Source organism: Schistocerca cancellata, chromosome 6 (assembly GCF_023864275.1).
Source record: "Schistocerca cancellata isolate TAMUIC-IGC-003103 chromosome 6, iqSchCanc2.1, whole genome shotgun sequence".
NCBI lineage: Eukaryota > Metazoa > Arthropoda > Insecta > Orthoptera > Acrididae > Schistocerca > Schistocerca cancellata.
The window spans coordinates 75823829-75844676 of NC_064631.1; the positions used below are offsets into that span (position 1 = coordinate 75823829).

A 20848-nucleotide genomic window follows, 5' to 3' on the forward strand; every position below is an offset into this window, starting at 1 on the left:
TTTAAGTGTTTGTTGCCATTCCATCATTCTTGTGGTTTTTCCTTTCTCTCCATTTTGTGTTGTCAAGTCTTCCTTGTTTTATTCTCATTGTTTTATGCAGAACAAGGGACCGATGACCTAGCAGTTTGGTCCCTTCACCCCTCTTTTAAACCAACCAACCAACCATTATGTCGGATGACTGTCGTCATTGAAAATGGTGGCAACCTGAGGAGAGGTCCTGGGAGCCATCAGGTATAACTTCAGGTTACAGCTAGAAGTGATTGAGGGAACTGACAGTTCAGTGGTATGCCATGGACATCCTGCATCCTCACATGTTCCATCTCATGTGTGGGACCAGATCACATGTCAACTCTGTCGAAGTGCGAACATCCAGCACATCAAGGACCAGTTACTATAGTTGTGGGCCAACTTGGCTCAGCCTTTATGGCACCTTCTCTACCGAATCAGATCATGTTTCCAGGCCAGAGGGGGTACAGTGTCATATCAGTAAGTGGGGTTATGCTGCCAAGTTATATGTAAATTTGACTCAATTTAGTGATCACTGCTATAACCTGACATACTCATTCAACCTGTGAAGTTTCATTTTATTTTGTTGTCCCCTTCTGTGTGCTTCACTTTTTTTCTATCATACAGTGCATTATGTGTGAATAGCATCTCCAGAAAAAGTCATCAAATATGTGGGCTAGTGGCTCATGTCATTCATTATTTAAACAATTGAAACTTTTAATGTAACTCCCTATATGGCTAGCAGATAATAAGTTTATTATTCAGACAACCATTATTAATAGTGGAAAATTATTCATGTAATATGAGAAAAAAAATATTTCATGCTTCCTGTTCTTTGATTAAACTAACATGCTTGGGCTCCCCAGTGTATGGGAATATAGATCTTCAGGAGGCTAAGAGACAAGTACAATCAGAACATGAAGTTACGTGTATTAAAAAAGAAACTACATGATGCTGTAATGCAGAAGTGTTATTATTCAGTGGAAGTCCTTATGAAGGATGAACTGATAATTTAAGTAAGCTTTCATTGGTAATTAGACACTGACAGGAGAAAAATTAGACTATGATCTCTCAGATTTTCTCAGCACAATTCATTAATGGTTTGCTTCTGGCTGCTCTGTTGAGCTGTTGTTTCCCTTTTTATGCACAATATTTCAACTACTGACCCAGCCATCACAACACTTCAAAAAGATGGCTGGATCGATCATGGAAATATCATAGATAAAATGGAAACAATAACTCAGCAGAACACCCAGAACAACACCATTATTTATAGTTATTATAGTGTGGCATTTCATTAGCTATAATTTTATGTAAGTGAATTACATTATTCCTTTTTGTGTGTCTCCTGTACAGTAATCAGATGATTGATAAATGTATATTATGGAACAAACAAATGACTATTCACTGCTCCCTGTTCTAAATTTGGTTTATATTTGTGAAGGAGGAGGACTGTCTATTAGACACAAAAAATTTAAAATAATTTCTTCCTCAGTGCAAAAGGAAATGCATGATAGCTTAAGAAGTAAAAACCCAAAAAAGGTAGAGAAACTGAAATGTGATTAGGAAACTAACAAGGTGATTTGCTGATAACTGAGAGGCCAGCTGTATGAGTTTAACATTACACACAACAACAATATAAATAAAGACAAAAATTGATGGGAGCAAGAAATGGAGTTAGAACAAATTAGAAAAGAAAAAAATATGGTACTATAAATCAGTGGTAGTCTACATTTTTCCCTACTGCCCACTTTTGTATCTCTGTTAGTAAAAGAATTTCCTAATGACACACCAGTTCCACAGTAATAATGATTTATAAAGTAGGGAAGTAACTTAAACACTTAAAGAATTACAGCAAGTTACAGCTTATAATCATAATTACATACCAATACTTTATATCAAAATTTTATGAAAACCTAATGAAAGTGTTTTTAATCACCTACAGCCCACCATGAAAGCTGGAATGCCCACTAGTGGGTGATAGGGACCAGGTTGAGTACCACTGCTGTAAATAAAACAATAAGAAACAACTGAAATATTAAAAGACAAACAATCACTGTAGGTAGTGATTTCACAAAGTTAATTGCTTTCTAACCCCCCCTCCCCCCCCCCCCCCGCCCCCTGCTCTCTCTCTCTCTCTCTCTCTCTCTCTCTCTCTCTCTCTCTCTCTGTCTCTGTCTGCCTAAATCTCCATTCTCTTGGCTTCACAGCTCATCTGCTGGGGTGAGTGATTTTCAGTAAGTAAAGACAGTGAGATGACTGTTGAGGAGATGAGGGGAAAGAAGAGATGAAGAATAGAGAGGGGAAAAGCACCCACTCTTTCAGACCTACATACATGTTCTAGGTGTAGACAGCTGCCTCCACCACCCACTTGTCCTACCATCCAGTGTAGAGTCCTATCTTTTCATTTCTTGTCAAGGGCAGGGCAATATGTGAGAGCAGCAAGTGACTTGCAGTTACTACTCAGCTTTCCATGTGGAAATGTTCACCAATCAGTTTCCTCCACTCTCACAAATGGTCACTGCTAAAGTGTAGCAGAAAGAAACTTTGCCCATGCAATGGCAGAACATGCTGATCATAACAATGTAGCTGGCTTTTGTGGTCATTTTACAAACTGTGCCATCTGCAGCTCTCTTCTCCACTCCTACAAGCATCAGCATATCTGCGATATGACCACAGAAACTGTTACTCTGGCATATCCTTTATTCATATAATTTTCCTTGTTTCTGTGTTAGTCCCTGTACTGTATCTTCATCCGTCAATGTTGTCATATTATTTTCTGGTTTCTTCTCCCTCCCCCAGTACATGATCTTCTTTCTTACTGTATGTATTGTTGGGTTGAAATAGGTCTGTAGATGTAGGCGTCTCATCTCCTACGTTTTCCCAGTGACTCCCTTTATCATAAATACCTGGTTCCCTTCTCACCTTTATGCAACTCTATTCTCCTGCCCTCAGAGGCTTAGCATTCGTTTGCTGAGTAAGGGCTTGGTGACCCCAGGATTCCTGAGCTGGGGACTGGTAAGCGCTGCTAGTCTCCTGTTACTGTAAGCTCCGGGCATTCTTCAATGACCATTGTATGGTGCGGCAGTGGAATGTTGTGTGTCTTGCAGGGAATGGGGATCTTGGCTTAACCACCTGGATTGCGAGGATGGTGAAAGCCTCTAAATAAAAAAAGTAAAATAAAAAAAACCCTCAGTCTCAAGGTGTGCTGTGCACTGATGCGATGCCTGGCTGTTGATGTGGAACAGTCATTAGTGGGCAATCTCTGGGGAACCTGCCGCACCTCAGTTGTATAAGGCTTACTCAGGCATGCAGGGCTCTGTCTGACTGGACCCTTGTTTTCCTAGCTGCTCACGGGATGGAGATGGAATCCTCGAAATCATCTTCTTCTCCTCCCAGTGGGAAGGGCGTACTGCCTTGGGAGTATTCATACCCAGTGCTCCTTGTAATCTGCACCAGTTGAACTATAGTAACAGGGCTCAAGCAGTCATAAATCAAGATGTGTTTTTGGTCATTAAGAGGAAAAAAGTGGCCCCCTTCTATGTCCATAAAGGCTTGGAGGGACTTGCTAGAAGCCTGAAGCTTATTAATTGGCTGCAGAATGGTTCCCTACTGGTTGAGACTGCAGGACAAAGCAGGTGGAGCTACTTACAAAGACCGAAAAATTGGGTGAATATGATGTAACTGTTGAATTGCATAACTCCCTTAACTCTAGCAAGGGCTGGTCACATGCCATAACATTACGGATATCGACATAGCCAAACCTAAACAGAAATGGGCATTGCAGGGGATAGTGGACATAGAGCAAAGGAAGCGTAGGAATAATGGAGAAACTGAGACCTTTAATTCTCCAATTTTGCCTGACCCCATCATGGGAGACTTCCTCCAACTTAGGGTTAGGCCTTATGTACCTAACCTTATGTGGTGTTACAAATGCCAGTGTTTTGGGCACACAATGCTAAGTTGTGGGGATGAAGCAACCTGTGGGAAATGTGGAAAGGCAGCCCATGAACCTGGGATTGACTGTCGATCTCTAACAGTCTGTGTTAACTGCTCTGGAAGCCACCCAGTCTGGAGCCAAGACTACCCTGTTTTTTTCAGAGGAATGAAAAATTCAGGAACTGAAGGTCACCAAGCAGACCCTCTATGCTGAAGCCAAAAAGCAATATAAGGTGATGAAACCTCCCATCTTTATCATTTCTTACACTTCCATGGAACAGAAACTTATTCCTAAGGTCGATGCCTTGATGCAGGCATCATCCAGTGTACAACCATCCTCCACAAGCACCTGCACTTGCATGTGAACTTGCCAAGGCAGAATGAGTAAGGATAAAGCAATCCGAGCAGCCACCACAGAAAAGACCAGCAGCAGGTCCATAGTGTCGAGAAGGCACACGACAAGCAGAGTCCCTCTCAATGTCCCCTCTCCCCCTCAGGGTGCAGGGAAAGGTTCACGACTTTCAGGTCAAAAGCTGTCCTGCGAGCCATCAGACATAATTCTTTCACATCTGACTGATGAGGAGGACATCATAGAGTTAGATGCCTTGGATCCAGGTAGCTTCTTCACTCTCCCTCCCTCTAAAAGTGCTTCACCTCCGCGGTGCAAAGATAGGGATAAATTAAAACCACATCGATGAAATGTCTCCCATCCTACAGTGGAACTTGTAGGGATTCAGGATGCATGAGGAGGAACTCCATCTCTTATCTCAGGGTGGACCCACTGTGTCTGTGTCTCCAGTAGACTTATTTCCATCAATCGTACACCCCTGGGATATGAGGCTATGTACTCCACAAAAAGGATGACCTGAGTAGAGAGAGAGCTAGAGGAGGCGTAGGTATTTTCATCAGTGCTTACTACCACTGCTCGCCTCTCTCACTTATGATGAATTTACAAGCAGTTGCTGTGTCAGTGCACATGTGTCATCCATTGACAACATGTTCCCTTTGTGTGCCCCCACATGCCACATGATGCACTTGATGATGTGGCCCTAACCAACCTTATTACACAGCTCCCCCATCCTTTCATCCTTTGTGGTAATTTTAATGCACCAGGGGTCGAGCAATTGAGAGGCTTCTTGTGTCATTTTGCGCATACTTGTTAAATGCAGGACAGAGCACTCACTTCTGCAGAGCAACTGGGTCATTCTCTGCCATTGCTCTCTCACTTTGCTCTCCAACTCTTGCTCACACTGCTTAATGGGAAGTGGTCAATGACATGTGCAGAAGTGATCACTTCCCAGTCTGGATTAACCTGCCAGATAGGGTGGAACCTGAAAGGAAATCACCATGACGGGTGCTTGTTAGAGCCAACTGGAACACTCTGCAACTGTTGAGGCATGGGTGGATCGTATTACCAAAATGATTCATCATGCTGCTGCAGCATCTGTTCCATTGTCCACAGGACAACAGAAGAGGCAACCTGTTCCTTGGTGGAGAGCCGATTGCCGCTCTGCAATCAAGACAACATGTGACTCTGTGTAGCTTCAAGCACTGGTCAACAACAGAGAATCTTGCAGCCTTTTGGGTGGTGAGGGAAAAGTGTCGCTGAATTATTTGAGAGGGCAAGAGGAGGTTGTGGCAACAGTTCCTGAACACTGTTAATTGTTCCACCAAAAGTTCTGTTGTGTGGGAGACCACCAGGAGAATTTTGTTGTGAAGGAGACCATCAGGAGAATTTCTGGGAGATGAGGGAGGCGCCCCATGGCTGCTGTAATGAGGAATGGCACTCTCCAAACCAACCGATGAGACATTGCCCAGACTATGGTGGCATATTTTGCCACAGTTACTGCAACAGATAGTCAGGATCCAAGTTTCCAGTGCCATAGAGTGGTTGCTGAGAAGTATAGCTTGGATTTCCAGTCCACTTCTGATGAAGATTACAACTGCCCATTTTCCATGTGAGAGCTGGATTCTGTATTGTGTGCAGCTCGTGACACATCCCCTGATCACGACAGGATCCATTACAGTATGCTGTACCTCACAAGGTGAGAGAAAGATATCCTCCTTGCACTTTTTAATGCCATTTAGGTGTCAGGTGACTTTCCTGACTCATGGCATGAGGTAGTTTCAGTTCTTCTTTCAAAACCTGGGAAAGACCGTACATGCCCAAGTAGTTACTGTAGTGTTGCCCTCACTAGCTGTATGGGAAAGACCTGGGATCTATTTCCAACAACTTTCGTTCTATTTCCCACATAACCGATCACTTTTTAGCAGCTTCCCACAGGTTTAAACTTCATTATTTCTTCGTCAGACAATTTTTAGCCTCATTTTCATAATCTGCCAGCACATAACCAGTCCTTTGAATACATTTACACGCAGTTTTTTCGAAATTTTCCTGAATTTCCCCAACCTTTAACGTGTTTTGGAGGCAACACAACTACCTAACCTTTGTTCCCCAACCTAAGTTCAGCACAGGATCAACATAGCTCATCTCAAACCAACACTTTTTCGACTTTTTTCACACCTTTATCTCTCCCTATATACTTTTATTTTTTTATTTTCACTTTAGTCTCATGTTACCCTTTCCACCTTCTAATACCACGTCAACCTCACACTATCCCTACAACGACCCCATTAAATTTTATTTACATTCCCTCTGCAAACATGCCTTCACCCTAGCCAGATTATGCTCCCATATTTTATTTACTCAGGCTTGTCTGACATTTGGCATTACCCCCAAAGGCCTCACACTCAAAGTTCCCATCTCTGGCTGTAATCCTTCTTTCCATCAGTCCCTATACCAGTTCCAAACTGCACAATCCATAGCCCTCACCCGCCTAATCCTTCACCTATACATCGACTCAGCCAATGAACACACCCGTCAACTCCTATCCCTAATCAAAGTCCTTAGTCTTTCCTCTCCCACATCCACACCGGCTGTTCATAGCATCCTCCTACAGGCCAACCGCAAATTAGAACATCATGCCACCCTCCACCTCAAAAAACTATCCAATCTCCTGGTTTCCCACCTCTGGAAAGACAACTCACTCACCCTCCACAACCTTTCCAACAAACCTCAACCTCCTCTCATTGCACACAGGCCGGCCGCGGTGGTCTCGCGGTTAAGGCGCTCAGTCCGGAACCGCGCGACTGCTACGGTCGCAGGTTCGAATCCTGCCTCGGGCATGGGTGTGTGTGATGTCCTTAGGTTAGTTAGGTTTAAGTAGTTCTAAGTTCTAGGGGACTGATGACCACAGCAGTTAAGTCCCATAGTGCTCAGAGCCATTTGAACCATTGCACACAGACCCAGTCTCTCCCATCTACTCAATCTCCCACTTCCAGCTCCACTCCCCCCAACACCTCAAAATTCTAGCCAACACAATGTGGAACCACAACACCTCAATTCAGTAGTTAACCTTTCCTCCAAACCTCTCTCCCAATCCGAAACCTCTTTCCTATCCAAAGGCCTCACCTTCAGCCCCATTCCCAGATTCAACCAAACTGCCCTTGTCAAAGATTTACTGTCCTACACTCATAGTCTCTGCTGGAAATATCACTTTTCCACAAAGGAAAAAAATCGTGATCCCACTCCTAATGATCCAACTCCCCAAGACACTATCCAAATTGAACCCTGCCTGGAACAGTTCTGTCCTCCATCACAGCGGGACCCACCTCCTCTTCCTCAAAATCACCCTCTCCAAACCTTCCAGGAATTCCTCACTTCCAGCCTTGCCTCTCAATCTTTCTTGAAAAACCTTAATCCTACTCCCAACATCACCACAGCCGAAGCCCAGGCTATCCGTGATCTGAAAGCTGACCGATCCATCATCATTCTTCCGGCTGACAAGGGTTCCACGACCATGGTACTTGATCATCGGGAGTATGTGGCTGAGGGACTGCGTCAGGTTTCAGACAACACTACATACAAAGTTTGCCAAGGTAATCCCATTCCTGATGTCCAGGCGGAGCTTCAAGGAATCCTCAGAACCTTAGGCCCCCTACAAAACCTTTCACCTGACTCCATCAACCTCCTGACCCCACAGACACCTCGCACTCCTACCTTATTCCTCCTTCCTAAAATTCACAAACCCAAACATCCCGGCCGCCCAATTGTAGCTGGTTACCAAGCCCCCACAGAACGTATCTCTGCCTACGTAGATCAACACCTTCAATCCATTACATGCAGTCTCCCATCCTTCATCAAAGACACCAACCACTTTCTCAAACGCCTGGAATCCTTACCCAGTCTGTTACCCCCGGAAACCATCCTTGTAACCATTGATGCCACTTCCCTATACACAAATATCCTGCACGTCCAGGGCCCCGCTGCAATGGAGCACTTCCTTTCACGCCGATCACCTGCCACCCTACCTAAAACCTCTTTCCTCATCACCTTAGCCAGCTTCATCCTGACTCACAACTTCTTCACTTTTGAAGGCCAGACATACCAACAATTAAAGGGAACAGCCATGGGTACCAGGATGGGCCCCTCGTATGCCAACCTATTTATGGGTCGCTTAGAGGAAGCCTTCTTGGTTACCCAAGCCTGCCAAAGAAAAAGTTTGGTACAGATTTATTGGTGACATCTTCATGATCTGGACTCACAGTGAAGAAGAACTCCAGAATTTCCTCTCCAACCTCAACTCTTTTGGTTCCATCAGATTCACCTGGTCCTACTCCAAATCCCATGCCACTTTCCTTGACATTCACCTCCATCTGTCCAATGGCCAGCTTCACACATCCATCCACATCAAACCCACCAACAAGCAACAGTACCTCCATTATGACATGTGGACGGATGTGTGAAGCTGGCCATTGGACAGATGCAGGTCAACGTTGAGGAAAGTGGCATGGGATTTGGAGTAGGACCAGGTGAATCTGATGGAACCAAAGGAGTTGAGGTTGGAGAGGTGAGTCCAGATCATGAAGATGTCATCAATAAATCTGTACCAAACTTTGGGTTGGCAGGCCTGGGTAACCAAGAAGGCTTCCTCTAAGCGGCCCATAAATAGGTTGGCATATGAGGTGGCCATCCTGGTACCCATGGCTGTTCCCTTTAATTGTTGGTATGTCTGACCTTCAAAAGTGAAGAAGTTGTGAGTTAGGATGAAACTGGCTAAGGTATTGAGGAAAGAGGTTTTAGGTAGTGTGGAAGGTGATCGGTGTGAAAGGAAGGGGGCTTGGTACCCAGCTACAATGGGGCAGATGGGATGTTTGGGTTTGTGAATTTTAAGAAGTAGGTAGAAGGTAAGGGTGCGGGGTGTCGGTGGGGTCAGAATGTTGATGGAGTCAGGTGAAAGGTTTTGTAGGGGGCCTAAGGTTCTGAGGATTCCTTGAATCTCAACCTGGACATCAGGAATGGGATTACTTTGGAAAACTTTGTATGTAGTGTTGTCTGAAAGCTGGCACAGTCCCTTAACCACGTACTCCCGACGATCAACTACCATAGTCATGGAACCCTGTCCGTCGGAAGAATGATGATGGATTGGTCAGCCTTCAGATCACAGATTGCCTGGGCTTCAGCTGTGGTGATGTTGGGAGTAGGATTAAGGTTTTTCAAGAAGGATTGAGAGGCAAGGCTGGAAGTGAGAAATTCCTGGAAGGTTTGGAGAGGGTGATTTTGAGGAAGAGGAGGTGGGTCCCGCTGTGACGGAGGACGGAGCTGTTCCAGACAGGGTTCAATTTGGATAGTGTCTTGGGGAGTTAGAGTCCATGTGGGAAAAATATATATAAAAACAAAGATGCTGTAACTTACCAAATGAAAAAGTGCTGGTATGTTGATAGACACAATAAAAGTGTCTATCAACATACCAGCTCTTTCTCGTTTGGTAAGTTACAGCATCTTTGTTTATATCAGTGTAATACACTGATAGCGCCAAACAAGGGAATTCTCTTGACTGCTCTGTCATGTTCTCTGACCATGTCACCAGGATTCACCTTCCTGGCAACTATACTATTTTCTCGGCAGAGCTCCACGCGATCCTGAAGGCACTGGGCTGGATGTGCCATATTCAGGGCAAACAGTTTTTCATTTGCTCTGATTCCCTTAGTGCCTGTGCCTTACAATTTCTACAGAACCTGTACCCATCTGAGAAGTTGGTCCAGCTGATATCACTTCAATGGCATGTGGGAGTGGGGTGGGGCTTGGGGACCTGTCTGTGTTTGTGTTGGAGAGCAGTAGAGCAGGAAATGGAAGGGTTAGTCTGAGTATCAATGTAAGTATATCTCCAGTGTGTGTGTGTGTGTGTGTGTGTGTGTGTGTGTGTGTGTGTGTGTACATGAGATGAAATGCAATAATTAATGTCAATATTTAAACACAGAGAAATTTACATACCTTTTTGTGGCAGCCTGTCCAGAGAGGTGCCAGATTGCTGGGATAGAATTGATTCCTGCTTACTTTGTTTAGCATGTCATAGTCAAGCCAGATGCCTTCTTCATCATTCCACAATACTGCATCAATTGCTTCTAATATTTCATTCATTTTTGCTGTGTAATAACCAGCTTTCTCAGTATTTCCCAGTGAGGTATGAAATTCAGATAAAATTCTGGCATTCATGCATAAAAATGCATTCAAATCAACTGGTATAATATATCTTGTATGTGTGTTAGATAGATTTCCTGTAGTGTGCAAAAAGAAATGATCACAATCTTGTTATCATATATCCTATAAACTATCATAAAAATTTAAGTATCTGCGAGTATTACTAATGAGAAGACAGATGTTTTAAGTATTTTGGATAATATCTCACCATTTTATTTTTTATATATAAGCTGTCTGCATATTGAGAAACTTAAGACATGTTTAACATGAACATTAGTGCTAACCAAAATTTACATCCTCAAGCCCAAATTTTCTGATAAATTATGGAAGGAGTGAATGATAAGATGCTACTTTAATTTAATTTTGGAATTTTGGGAGCGTCAACTTCCTTGCATGACTTTAGAATGAAAATATGAAACTGCCTTGTGAGCCCTAGGCAGAGACTGTGCCAAAATTATTTTTAGTTGTTATAGTGTTGAATTTAACAGTTCATTAGGATCATTTAAGCAAAACTTGTTTTTTTTTTTTCAGGGGACATTTATTTAATTAACAAGCAAGCTGAGAGAAAAAAATTTCTTACAATTAGAAAATTTTGTACAGTTCTGAATGTATTTTAAGACAGTCTTTGCATATACATAAAGTTTGTGGTACTTTATCAATTGCTGGGAATAGGAAAACATTTTTCTTTTCCAAAACTTGTTTTATGCCTAAACTAGATCAGTGATATCCACTGTAGTGTGTTTCATAAAATGTGCCATTATACAGAGCATTATAGAATTCTTGTTCTGGCTGGTGCACAAGACTGAAGAAAGCTCAAGTCTCAACCCTCTCTTGTCAATCTGTCTTGTCTCTCTCCCAAATAATGCAGGAGAAAATTTTATATTGCAGATGTGATTTTATTTGCACCTCTTCCTGTTTCTGTTTCACACCAAATATGTTGAAAAATGTTATCAGTGCAAAATCAAACAATGGAAACTCCAGTTAGGAATATCAACAATGTAGGAAAAGATAGATTGCTACTTATCATAAAGATTGCACATTAAATTGCAGACAGAGACAATTAAAAGGCACTCTCACAAAACTTTTGGCCACAACCTTCATCAGAAAAAGAGAAATGCACAACATTCATACATATAAGCAAGCACACCTCATCCATACTTGACAGCCAACTCCAACAGCTCTAGCACGAGATGCTGGAGTTGGCATTTGTGAATGAGGTGCCCTTGCTTGTGTATAAGAATGGTGTGTGTTTATGGCCTAAAACTTTGTGAAAGAGATATTTAGTTGTGCCTGTGTGCAACTTAACATGTCATCTTTACAGTAAGTAGCAATCTATCTTTTCCTACATTGTTAATGTTATCAGTATTTTGTTTTGGTTCATGTACACCACAGTTTGATTATAGAATGGTACCTGTCAAGTGACAAGATTTGTCCAGTAGACAACTTTGGCAGCAGTTGATTTTGTTATATGTTGAAGACAACTTTTACAGTTTCTTCAGGGTACGAGAATCGTTCAATAAGTAATGCCCCACATTTTTTTTTCTCAGAACATATTTATTGTTAAGAGTCAGAATTTGGTGACAATATTCATCACTACGTCTTGTCCATGTCCTATTTTTCTATGTAGTCTGCATCACATTCTATGGCCGTACGCCAACTTTGTGGAAGAACATGTATTCCCTGCTGGTGAAAGCTGTTGTCCTGTAGGCATAGCCATGTTTTTACTGCATTACTGACACTCTCGTCATCTTCAAAGTGTGTTCCCTGTAGAGAATCGTTAAGTGACCCAAAAAGATGGAAGTCTGAGGGTGCCTGGTCTGGACTGTAGGGTGAATGAGGGAATGATGTCCAACCCAATTTAGCGATGTTTATCCCAGGTTCTCAGGCTTGTGTGTGGGTGTACATTATGCTGTTGGAGCAAGATTTATGCTGTATTCTTGTTTGATCAAACACATCGGACGCAGTTCTCGAGTTTATTCAGAGTGTTCTTGTATGCCTCTGAATTGATGGTTGACGCTCTTGGCATCACATCCACGACAATGATGCAATTACAATCCCAGAAGACTGTCACCAAGAGTTTCCAGGAAGAGGGGGTTGTCTTGAATTTCTTCTTTTATGGTGAATGAGGATGATAACACTGCATGGACTGCCTTTTTGTTTCCAGCACAAAGTGGTGCACCTAGCTTTTTCCCCCCATAACAATCCATAGCAGAAAGGCCTCTCCGTCGGTCTGAGAATGCTCAAAATTCAGGTGAAATGGCCTTTCTTTGAATCTTGTGGTCCACTGCGAGCATTTGTGGAAACAATTGTGAGCACCTCTTTGCATATCCAAGAGACTTGATCACTGCAGATACACTTCCAATACCGACCGACAACTGTAGAGCCAATTGTTGAGTTGTGATGTGCCAGTTGGCACGAATAATGGCATCTGCACGATTCAGCATGTCTGGAGCAGTGACTATGACAGGATGTCTTGAGTGTGTCTGATTATGGAGCTCTGTTTCTGCGTTTCCTGAGGCTGTAACTTTCTTTGCCCATTTCCCAACTATACTCCTATCAACTGCAGTATCATCATACACTGCACACAAAAGTTTATGGGTGTTCACCATGGTTTCTTTTTCTGCACACAAGAATTCAATAACAGCACACTGCTTATAACATGAGTCGTATGTGGACGCCATTTTGACACTGTATTATGGCTCTGGTATCTGCCAGAACCATTCAAAACTTCACCGGTGCACAGAACAAACATCAAATGTGAAGGACCAACAAGGATGTTTGTCTATGTATATTAATGGCTTTTTAAAAAGATGTGGGGCATTACTTATTGAACAACCCTTGTATTTGTTCGTGATGCTGTGGAATGTCTTTGCATGGGCTTAATGCTGGCACAAGTTAGTTTTACACACTTCCAGGCGTTCTTCAATTTCTGTAACCTTCATTTTCAGTTCAAACTCATTGCATGTTGAACAGGTGTTACTGTGAGGATCACCAAAGCTGAGATTAAAATTCTTATAGAATATTGTCTTAAATTTTGGCACAGGACAGCTTTTATCGCTTGCTCAGCCCTCTCCTTTGCAAAAATTTTCCCACATTATATTTACATTTAATTTTGAGGTTGGATATTGTATACTCATTTTACCTCTGCTACAGTAACATTCTCTACACTTTTACTTCAAAATATGATCTTTTGTCTTGTTGGGTCATAACTATGTCAGCCTGAGTTGCTCTCAAGCCACCTCTTCATTGCTATAGTGTAGTCCCACGTTCCTGATAGTGACAAGTAATCTGGCTTAAGCAATCATGTGATACACCTGTTATTTTTTAAATGGAGCAGCACAAACTGATGTTTGGGATACATCTCGAAGTTCTACCTTATCTTTGATAGGCAGATTTACAACATACCTAGCTGGTGCTGAAATATACATGTATTACAGAAAGAATGCATCTTGCTTGCATTTATCTCGTGAAGAATGTAGTAGATTACTGAAACATGGCAAGTCAATGCAAGAGAGTTTGCTTGCATGACAGTCTTTCCCACCTTGTTGCTTGCCTCACTTCTTTTGGCATGCTGAGTCAATATTGGGCCCAGCATTTTGCTTTGAATATTGAGCTGATTTTGCTTTGGAGATATTCGATTGCTTTCTTTCTCTTCTTTTTTTCACTCACAGCAGTATTATATTCACCATCATCTTCTGTATTCACTATTTAACACAACTCTAGTCTAACACATTCACCTTCCACAAGATGGTGGTAAATGACAACCAACTCACATAACAGCTATCATCAACAAATGTAGTTTAATGCTGCCAATGTAAACTAAATAGACACCCAGTGTGTTGCCTAACGGAGCTCCCATCAGCCACCACACCAGTTGTCAGCTTAGTAAGAATGCACAGTGATATTCCCTGCCATCTATCGCCAAGCAAAGCAACTATTCCAGGAGTGCATTAACACAGTCGAAAAAGTACTTTTTCTGACATCTATTACACATTAAGCAAATTATGAGAAAATTCAGCGATACCTCTAATATCTTGCACAAACTAAGTACCATAAAGCAAGTTCTGAGAAGACCCCTACATATACATGAGGTGCGATTTCCCAAAACAGGCTGTATTATTTGTTCTATAAGTGTGGAATAAAGCAAGTTTTGCTAAAGCTGGCTGCATAGTTTTGTAGAGGGTGTTGAACAGTATGTATTAGGAAAAAACTATCTTTTTTTATCTAAACGAAAATGCATAAAGCCAGTTTTGTGAAATTGGTCCTCACTTGATAATCACTTTTATTATTAACCACCAGCATCATTAGGCGTAAATATATTGACACATAAGTGCAATAATCCCAAAATACCTGAAATGGCTACTTCAAGATATTTGGTTAATAGCCTAATGTAACATTCTTATTTCAGTCTTTTGTAATGTTTTTTGACCTTTGATACATTGCCTGAAAAGATTGTGGTATAGGTCAGTATTGAGAGAAATCCTGCAAAGTTTGCTAGCAATCGCATATGCCTGTCAACACAATGAAAGAGGTTTCTAAGTGCAAGACATGCAGAACTCTACTTTTTGGCTACCTAACTGATCCAGATGCTACTGCCAATTTATTTTTTTATGCATACATATGCACAGGAACTTCAGACATGCAGCCACGTCCACATGTATACTCTGCAAACCAGTGTGAATTGCATGCCAGAGGGTACTTCCCATTCCATTAGCATACGAAGTGTGGGAAGGAAGACTGCTTAAATATCTTTGTGGATACTGTAATCAGCCTAATATGGTACTTCATCAGTTGCCTTTTGGGGCAGTTGATGTTTATCTGAAAATGTCTGCTAGTTCTTGTTTTTCCACATTTGCATGGCATTCTCCCTGTTATTATACAAATGTGTGACTGTTCCTACTGTCCTCCAATGTATTCATAAATAGCCCCAGGTAGTACTCTGTGGCACATGTTCCACATACTTCAGCAGTATTCTAGGACAATTCGTACAAGTGTTTTGATAGCAATGTCTTTTGTATACTACAGTATTTCCCTAGTATCCCACCAATGAAATGAAAAGTGAAATGAAAGCTGTTAACTGCTTCCATCCTGATTGATCTTATCATTTCATTTAAAAAATGTAGGAAAAGATAGATTGCTACTTGCCATAAAGAAAACATGCTAGGTTGCAGACAGGCACAGTAAAAGACACATATATAGAAACTTTTGGCCACAGTCTTCATCAGCAAAAGAGAAACACTCTCCATTCATAGACACAAGCAAGCACACCTCGCACATACATGACCATCCACCCTGGGAGCTCAGACCAGAATGGAACTATCACACGGGATGCAGCAATGTGGAAGGGGCAAAGAAGGGAAAAGGATAGTAGTGTATGATTGGAGGCAGAGAGGAGCACTGTCTGGTAGGGTGTGCTGGGACTAGAATGGTGCAGCATCAGGAGGTTGTGGGGCAGGGAGATGAGAATAAAAGGAGCAAAAAAACGAAAGGAGCATGGAAAGATGGACTGGTGTATTGTCAGTGGGCAGCAAACAAAGAGGGTGGGAGATGAGAATGTGGAGGAGATGACAGGACAGAGGGGGTGAAAACTGTTGGCTGGAAGGTGTGGGGACAATATGTTGCTGTAGGTAGTGTCTGGGATAATTATGGGAGTGGAGAATGTATTGTAAGGATAACTCCCATGTGCAAAGTTCAGGAAAGCTGGCGGTGGAAGATGATCCAGTTGACCCAAATAATGAAGCAACCATTGAAATCAAGCATGTTATTTTGGCAGCCGGTTGTGCCACAGGTTGGTCTACTTGCTCTTTGCCACAATTTGGTGGTGGCTGTTCATTCAAGTGGACAGCTGGTTGTTAGTCATACCAATATAAAAAGTTGTGCAGTGGTTGCAGCAGAGCTGATAGATGATGTGGCTGCTTTCACAGTCGGCCAGGCCCCTGATGGGGAAGGATAAACTTGTGACAGGACTGGAAAAGGAAGTGGTGGGAGGGTGGATTGGGCAGGTCTTCCACCTGGGTCTTCCACAGGGACATGATCCTTGTGGCAAGAGGTTGGGACTGGAAATGGGATAGGGATGGACTAGGATGTTTTGGAGGTTGGGTGGGCAATGGAACACCACATTAGCAGGAGTGGAAAGGGTCTCGGGTAGGATATCCCTCATTTTGGGGCATGATGGTATGCAATCAAAGCCTAGGTGAAGGATGTAGTTTGGGAGACTTGGAAGGTCTCCTCTAGATGGCCCATAAACAGATTGGCATGGGAGGCTGTCAGATCTTCATGATCTGGACTCAGGGCCAGACACCCTATCTTCATTCCTTCACAATCTCAACACTTTCTCTCCCATCTGCTTCACCTGATCCTCCACAACCTAGTGTGCTACCTTCCTGGACGTTACCAACTCTTCTCTTATGGCTCCATCCTCACCCCTCTCCACATCAAACACACCAATAACCAACAGTACTTGCATTTTGACAGCTGTCATCCATTTCACACCAAAAAATCCCTCCTGTGCAGCCTGTCTGCCTGGGGATGGCGTATGTGTAGTGATGATATCCCTTGCCCAGTATGCTGAGGGTCTCATGAAGGCCTTCACAGAGAGGCACTATCCATAGACCTAGTCTACAAACAGATCTCCTGTGCCACTTCCACTCACACTCCCAATCCTCTCATCACCCCCAAGAACCAGCCACACAGGAGTGCCCCCTTTGTCACCCAGTACCATCCCGGAATGGAAAAACTGAACCACACCCTTCACCAGAAGTTTGATTATCTACCATCATGCCCTTAAACGAGGGACACACTATGCGAGATCCTTCCCAACCCTGCTAAAGTGGTGTTTCATCACCCACCTGACCCCCAAAATATCCTAGTCCATCCCTATGTCACTTCCAGTCCCAAACCCTTATCACAAGGATCATATCACTGTGGAAGACACAGGTGCAAGACCTGCTGAATCCACCCACTCATCAATTCCTATTCCAGTCCTATCAAAGGCTTATCCTTCCCCCCAGAGGCCTGGTCATTTGTAAAAGCAGCCATGTCATATACCTGCACTGCTTCATTGCAATCACTGCACAGCCTTTTATATTTGTATGACTATCAACCACCTGTCCACTAGGATGAATGGCAACTGCCAAATTGTGTCCAAGAGCACAGTAGACCACCCTGTGGCACAACATGCAGCTGAACACAATACAGTTGATTTCAGCGGTTGCTTCATTGCCCGAGCTGTCTGGATCCTTCCCTCCATCACGAGCATTTCTGAACTGCGCAAATGGAAGTTATCATTACAACACCTTCTCTGCTCCCATAACTATTCTGGCCTGAACCAATGGTAACATACTTTCCCCACCCTCTCCACCCAACAGTTTCCACCCCCCTCTACCCAACAGTTTCCATCCCCTCTGTCTTGCCATCTCCTCCCATTCTCATCTCCCACTCTCTTTGCTTGCTGCCATCTGACAACACACCTGTCCATCTTTCCCCACTCCTTTCCTTTTTGCTCCTTTTTACCCATCTCCCTGCCCCACAACCTCCTGACAGTGCACGTGTTAGCATACTAGTCCCTGCACACTCTGCCAGACAACATTCCTCTGTGCCCCCACCTGTGCATTACTATCCATTCCACTCATCACCTCCTCCAGATTGCTGCTTGTATCCCATGTGATAGTTGTATCCCTGCCCAAGCTGCAGGTGTTGGCAGTCGTGTGTGCGTGAGGTGTACTTGCTTGTGTGTGGGTGAATAGTTTGCGTTTCTCTTTTGCTGATGAAGTCTGTGGCTGAAAGCTTTGTGTAAGCGGCTTTTTAATTGTGCCTGTATGCAACTTAACATGTCTTCTTCACGATAAGTAGCAAACTACCTTTTCCTATAGTGTTGATATTCCGGAGTTTCCACTGTTTTATCATTGTGTTTCATACCCCTACAATATGTTACAACTAGCTATGTTCATGAGATGACTGATTACAGCTGTGAGTCACCGATATTGTAGCCATAGGATACAACATTAAAAAAAAAATTCATTACGTACTCAGTTTTACGTTTATGAACATTTGAAGCAAATGACCTTGAGCTGTGCTGCAGCTCGTGTTGGTGCCATTGCTAGGTTGGCATCATTTAGTTGGTATAGTTATGGGTGTCGTCTTCTTCATATGTTCATTGGCACCACTCTGTTTGCAAGCGTTGTCTGTCCGCTAGTGGTAGCAGCGACGGTTATTGATATCTAGTAACAGTGGTACTATCTTTGGGGCAATGTTGGGGTGTTTCTGTGTGGTGTGAGTCGGCAGTTTTGTTGGAGCAGATGAGCAGCCAGGTTGGTGCACCGCGAGAACACACAGGGACCACTGGTGGCACGCATGCACTGTTGGATGGAAGGGCTGTAGTCGCGAGGGGTAACCTTGTTGTCAACCGGACCCAGGAAGTTTAAGTTGAGTGGACCTTAATTCAAGTAGTGAAGCCTCCACCATTGTGAGATCTCACCATTTGCATGCATGTTGCTGCTTGCAGTGTTGCCGAGGTGAAAAGCAGTGGGTGGAGCATTGGGGGAAGGCAAACCTAATTAGCCATCCTCCACTTCTTATTGTTAATTGTTGCATTCTGTATGTTATTATTTGTGAAGTTCAACCAGCAGTATTTTTCCTGCCTAGTGGCTGCTAATGCCCTGGAACTTAGTGTATTTTACGGCAGCGTACTTTTCCTCACTTCGCCACTGCTGTCCGGTGAGGCGTGTAGTTCGACAGCTTCCTTGATTTGTGGGACAGGTGGTGATTCCCCCCCTCCCCCTCTTCTCTAAACACCAGAGTCTGAAGACGTAGTGCTGACCACTGGTTCCAGCTTGGGTGTGCTATTCCATCGTTGCATTGGTCACCGCGCATTATGTAGATTTAGCAAATGATTATTGGTCGTGTTTAAACTGCCACTAGTCTGAGTTACCATCTCGTGAAGTGAATGCAACTCTTGGCTACCTGTCTCATAGTTTGCAAAGTTTTGAGGGACTTTCTCAGGTCGATCCTTGGAGCAATGTCTGCGGCCCCCCTCCCCCTTGTTTTAGTGAGATTTTATGATTGTTTTTTCAAAAAAAAAAAAAAAAAATATTATAAGGACTGTAATTTCAAGTTCAAAGTTGTTTAACTGGTTCTTAAAAGATTACTATTCAGGCTTTCAGCCATGAAAGAGTTTTTAAATTATTACTATTGGGGCCTTCAGCTGAGAAATAGTTTGAATTTGGTGTCATTAAGGCCTTCAGCCGTGGAACACTTCGTAATTTATTGTCACCTTTTATTTTTTGTTGTTTCCAAATAAATTGTATGTGATTAGATTAAAAACAGCCGACCAGTTGCAAAGGATAAAGTAATCTTTACCTAGGTTTCGATAGGTTTAAACCTGTCTTCTTCAGAAGGCGGCCTGAGGAAAATGAACATCGTGTTTTATATGAAAGGTATACACATAAGTCAAGATTAGAGTTTAACATATATTAAGCGAATCTTGTGTTACAAAATATGAGAAGAATTTCTTGTACTTACAGTATTACATTAACATGGAGTGATACGTCATTGCCATTTTTACAAACATCTCCATAGCTCCATTAGTCCAAATAAAATATAGCCCTAAGAGTAGGGTTTGTCAGATAAATAAAATTAAGTACATGGAAGTCGGAGAGCGTATAAGCAACTGAGTAAAATCGGCCTGCGTGGTAGCACTGCGGCCAGGGCAGGTGGCGCTCAGGTCGCGTACTATGTGCCGATTGGCATACTGAAGCAACATGTAAAATATAAATATTAATTGTGTCCTTAGATAGAGTGACAGTAAATAAAAGGAAAGCATTTAACATTCCCATTATGACAATGTGGGAGCCTTAGAAACAATAACGTAGAAACATACATCAAAAAGGCAGGTGGCACATACGCCATGAGTTACATGCAGTGGCATATACAGCCAAAATAAAATTATATTACCATATTAGTTAAGAACATAGAACGTATATAAGTCAAAAGTTTAAGAATAAACAGTAATGGCATCTTAAGACATAAATAACGAAACCTGGTCCACAATCTAGTTATTATACATTCACTGGGATCCGAGGTTTTAGGATAAGCGAGAATTACATGAGGGCCGGTGTAGTGGCAGCCATACATCATGAGTAAATCACATTGCATAAAAGGTAGTGAGCTTAGAGATATAAAAGTGCATTATAGCTTCCTGAAGAAATAGACTACTGAGGTTATCAACATTAATGTTATGAATTAAATAGTACGGGTTTAAAGCCTTCAAAAAATTGTCTACAGGCAAGGTTCAACTGATCGTTGAGTATATTACCGTCTTTGAGCTCTAGATGTTTAAAAATAATGTTTCTTTTGAAACTTATT

General features: G+C 42.7%; 1 protein-coding gene across 1 annotated transcript in view; it reads right to left on the bottom strand.

The window, feature by feature from the left end:
* LOC126088579 (trehalase-like) overlaps nt 1-20848 on the bottom strand; it is a 306521-nt gene that overhangs the window by 134276 nt on the left and 151397 nt on the right. The window contains exon 6 of the mRNA XM_049906775.1: nt 10280-10563. Within this exon, the coding sequence (XP_049762732.1) occupies nt 10280-10563 (284 nt within the window). The remainder of the gene's footprint in view (nt 1-10279; nt 10564-20848) is intronic.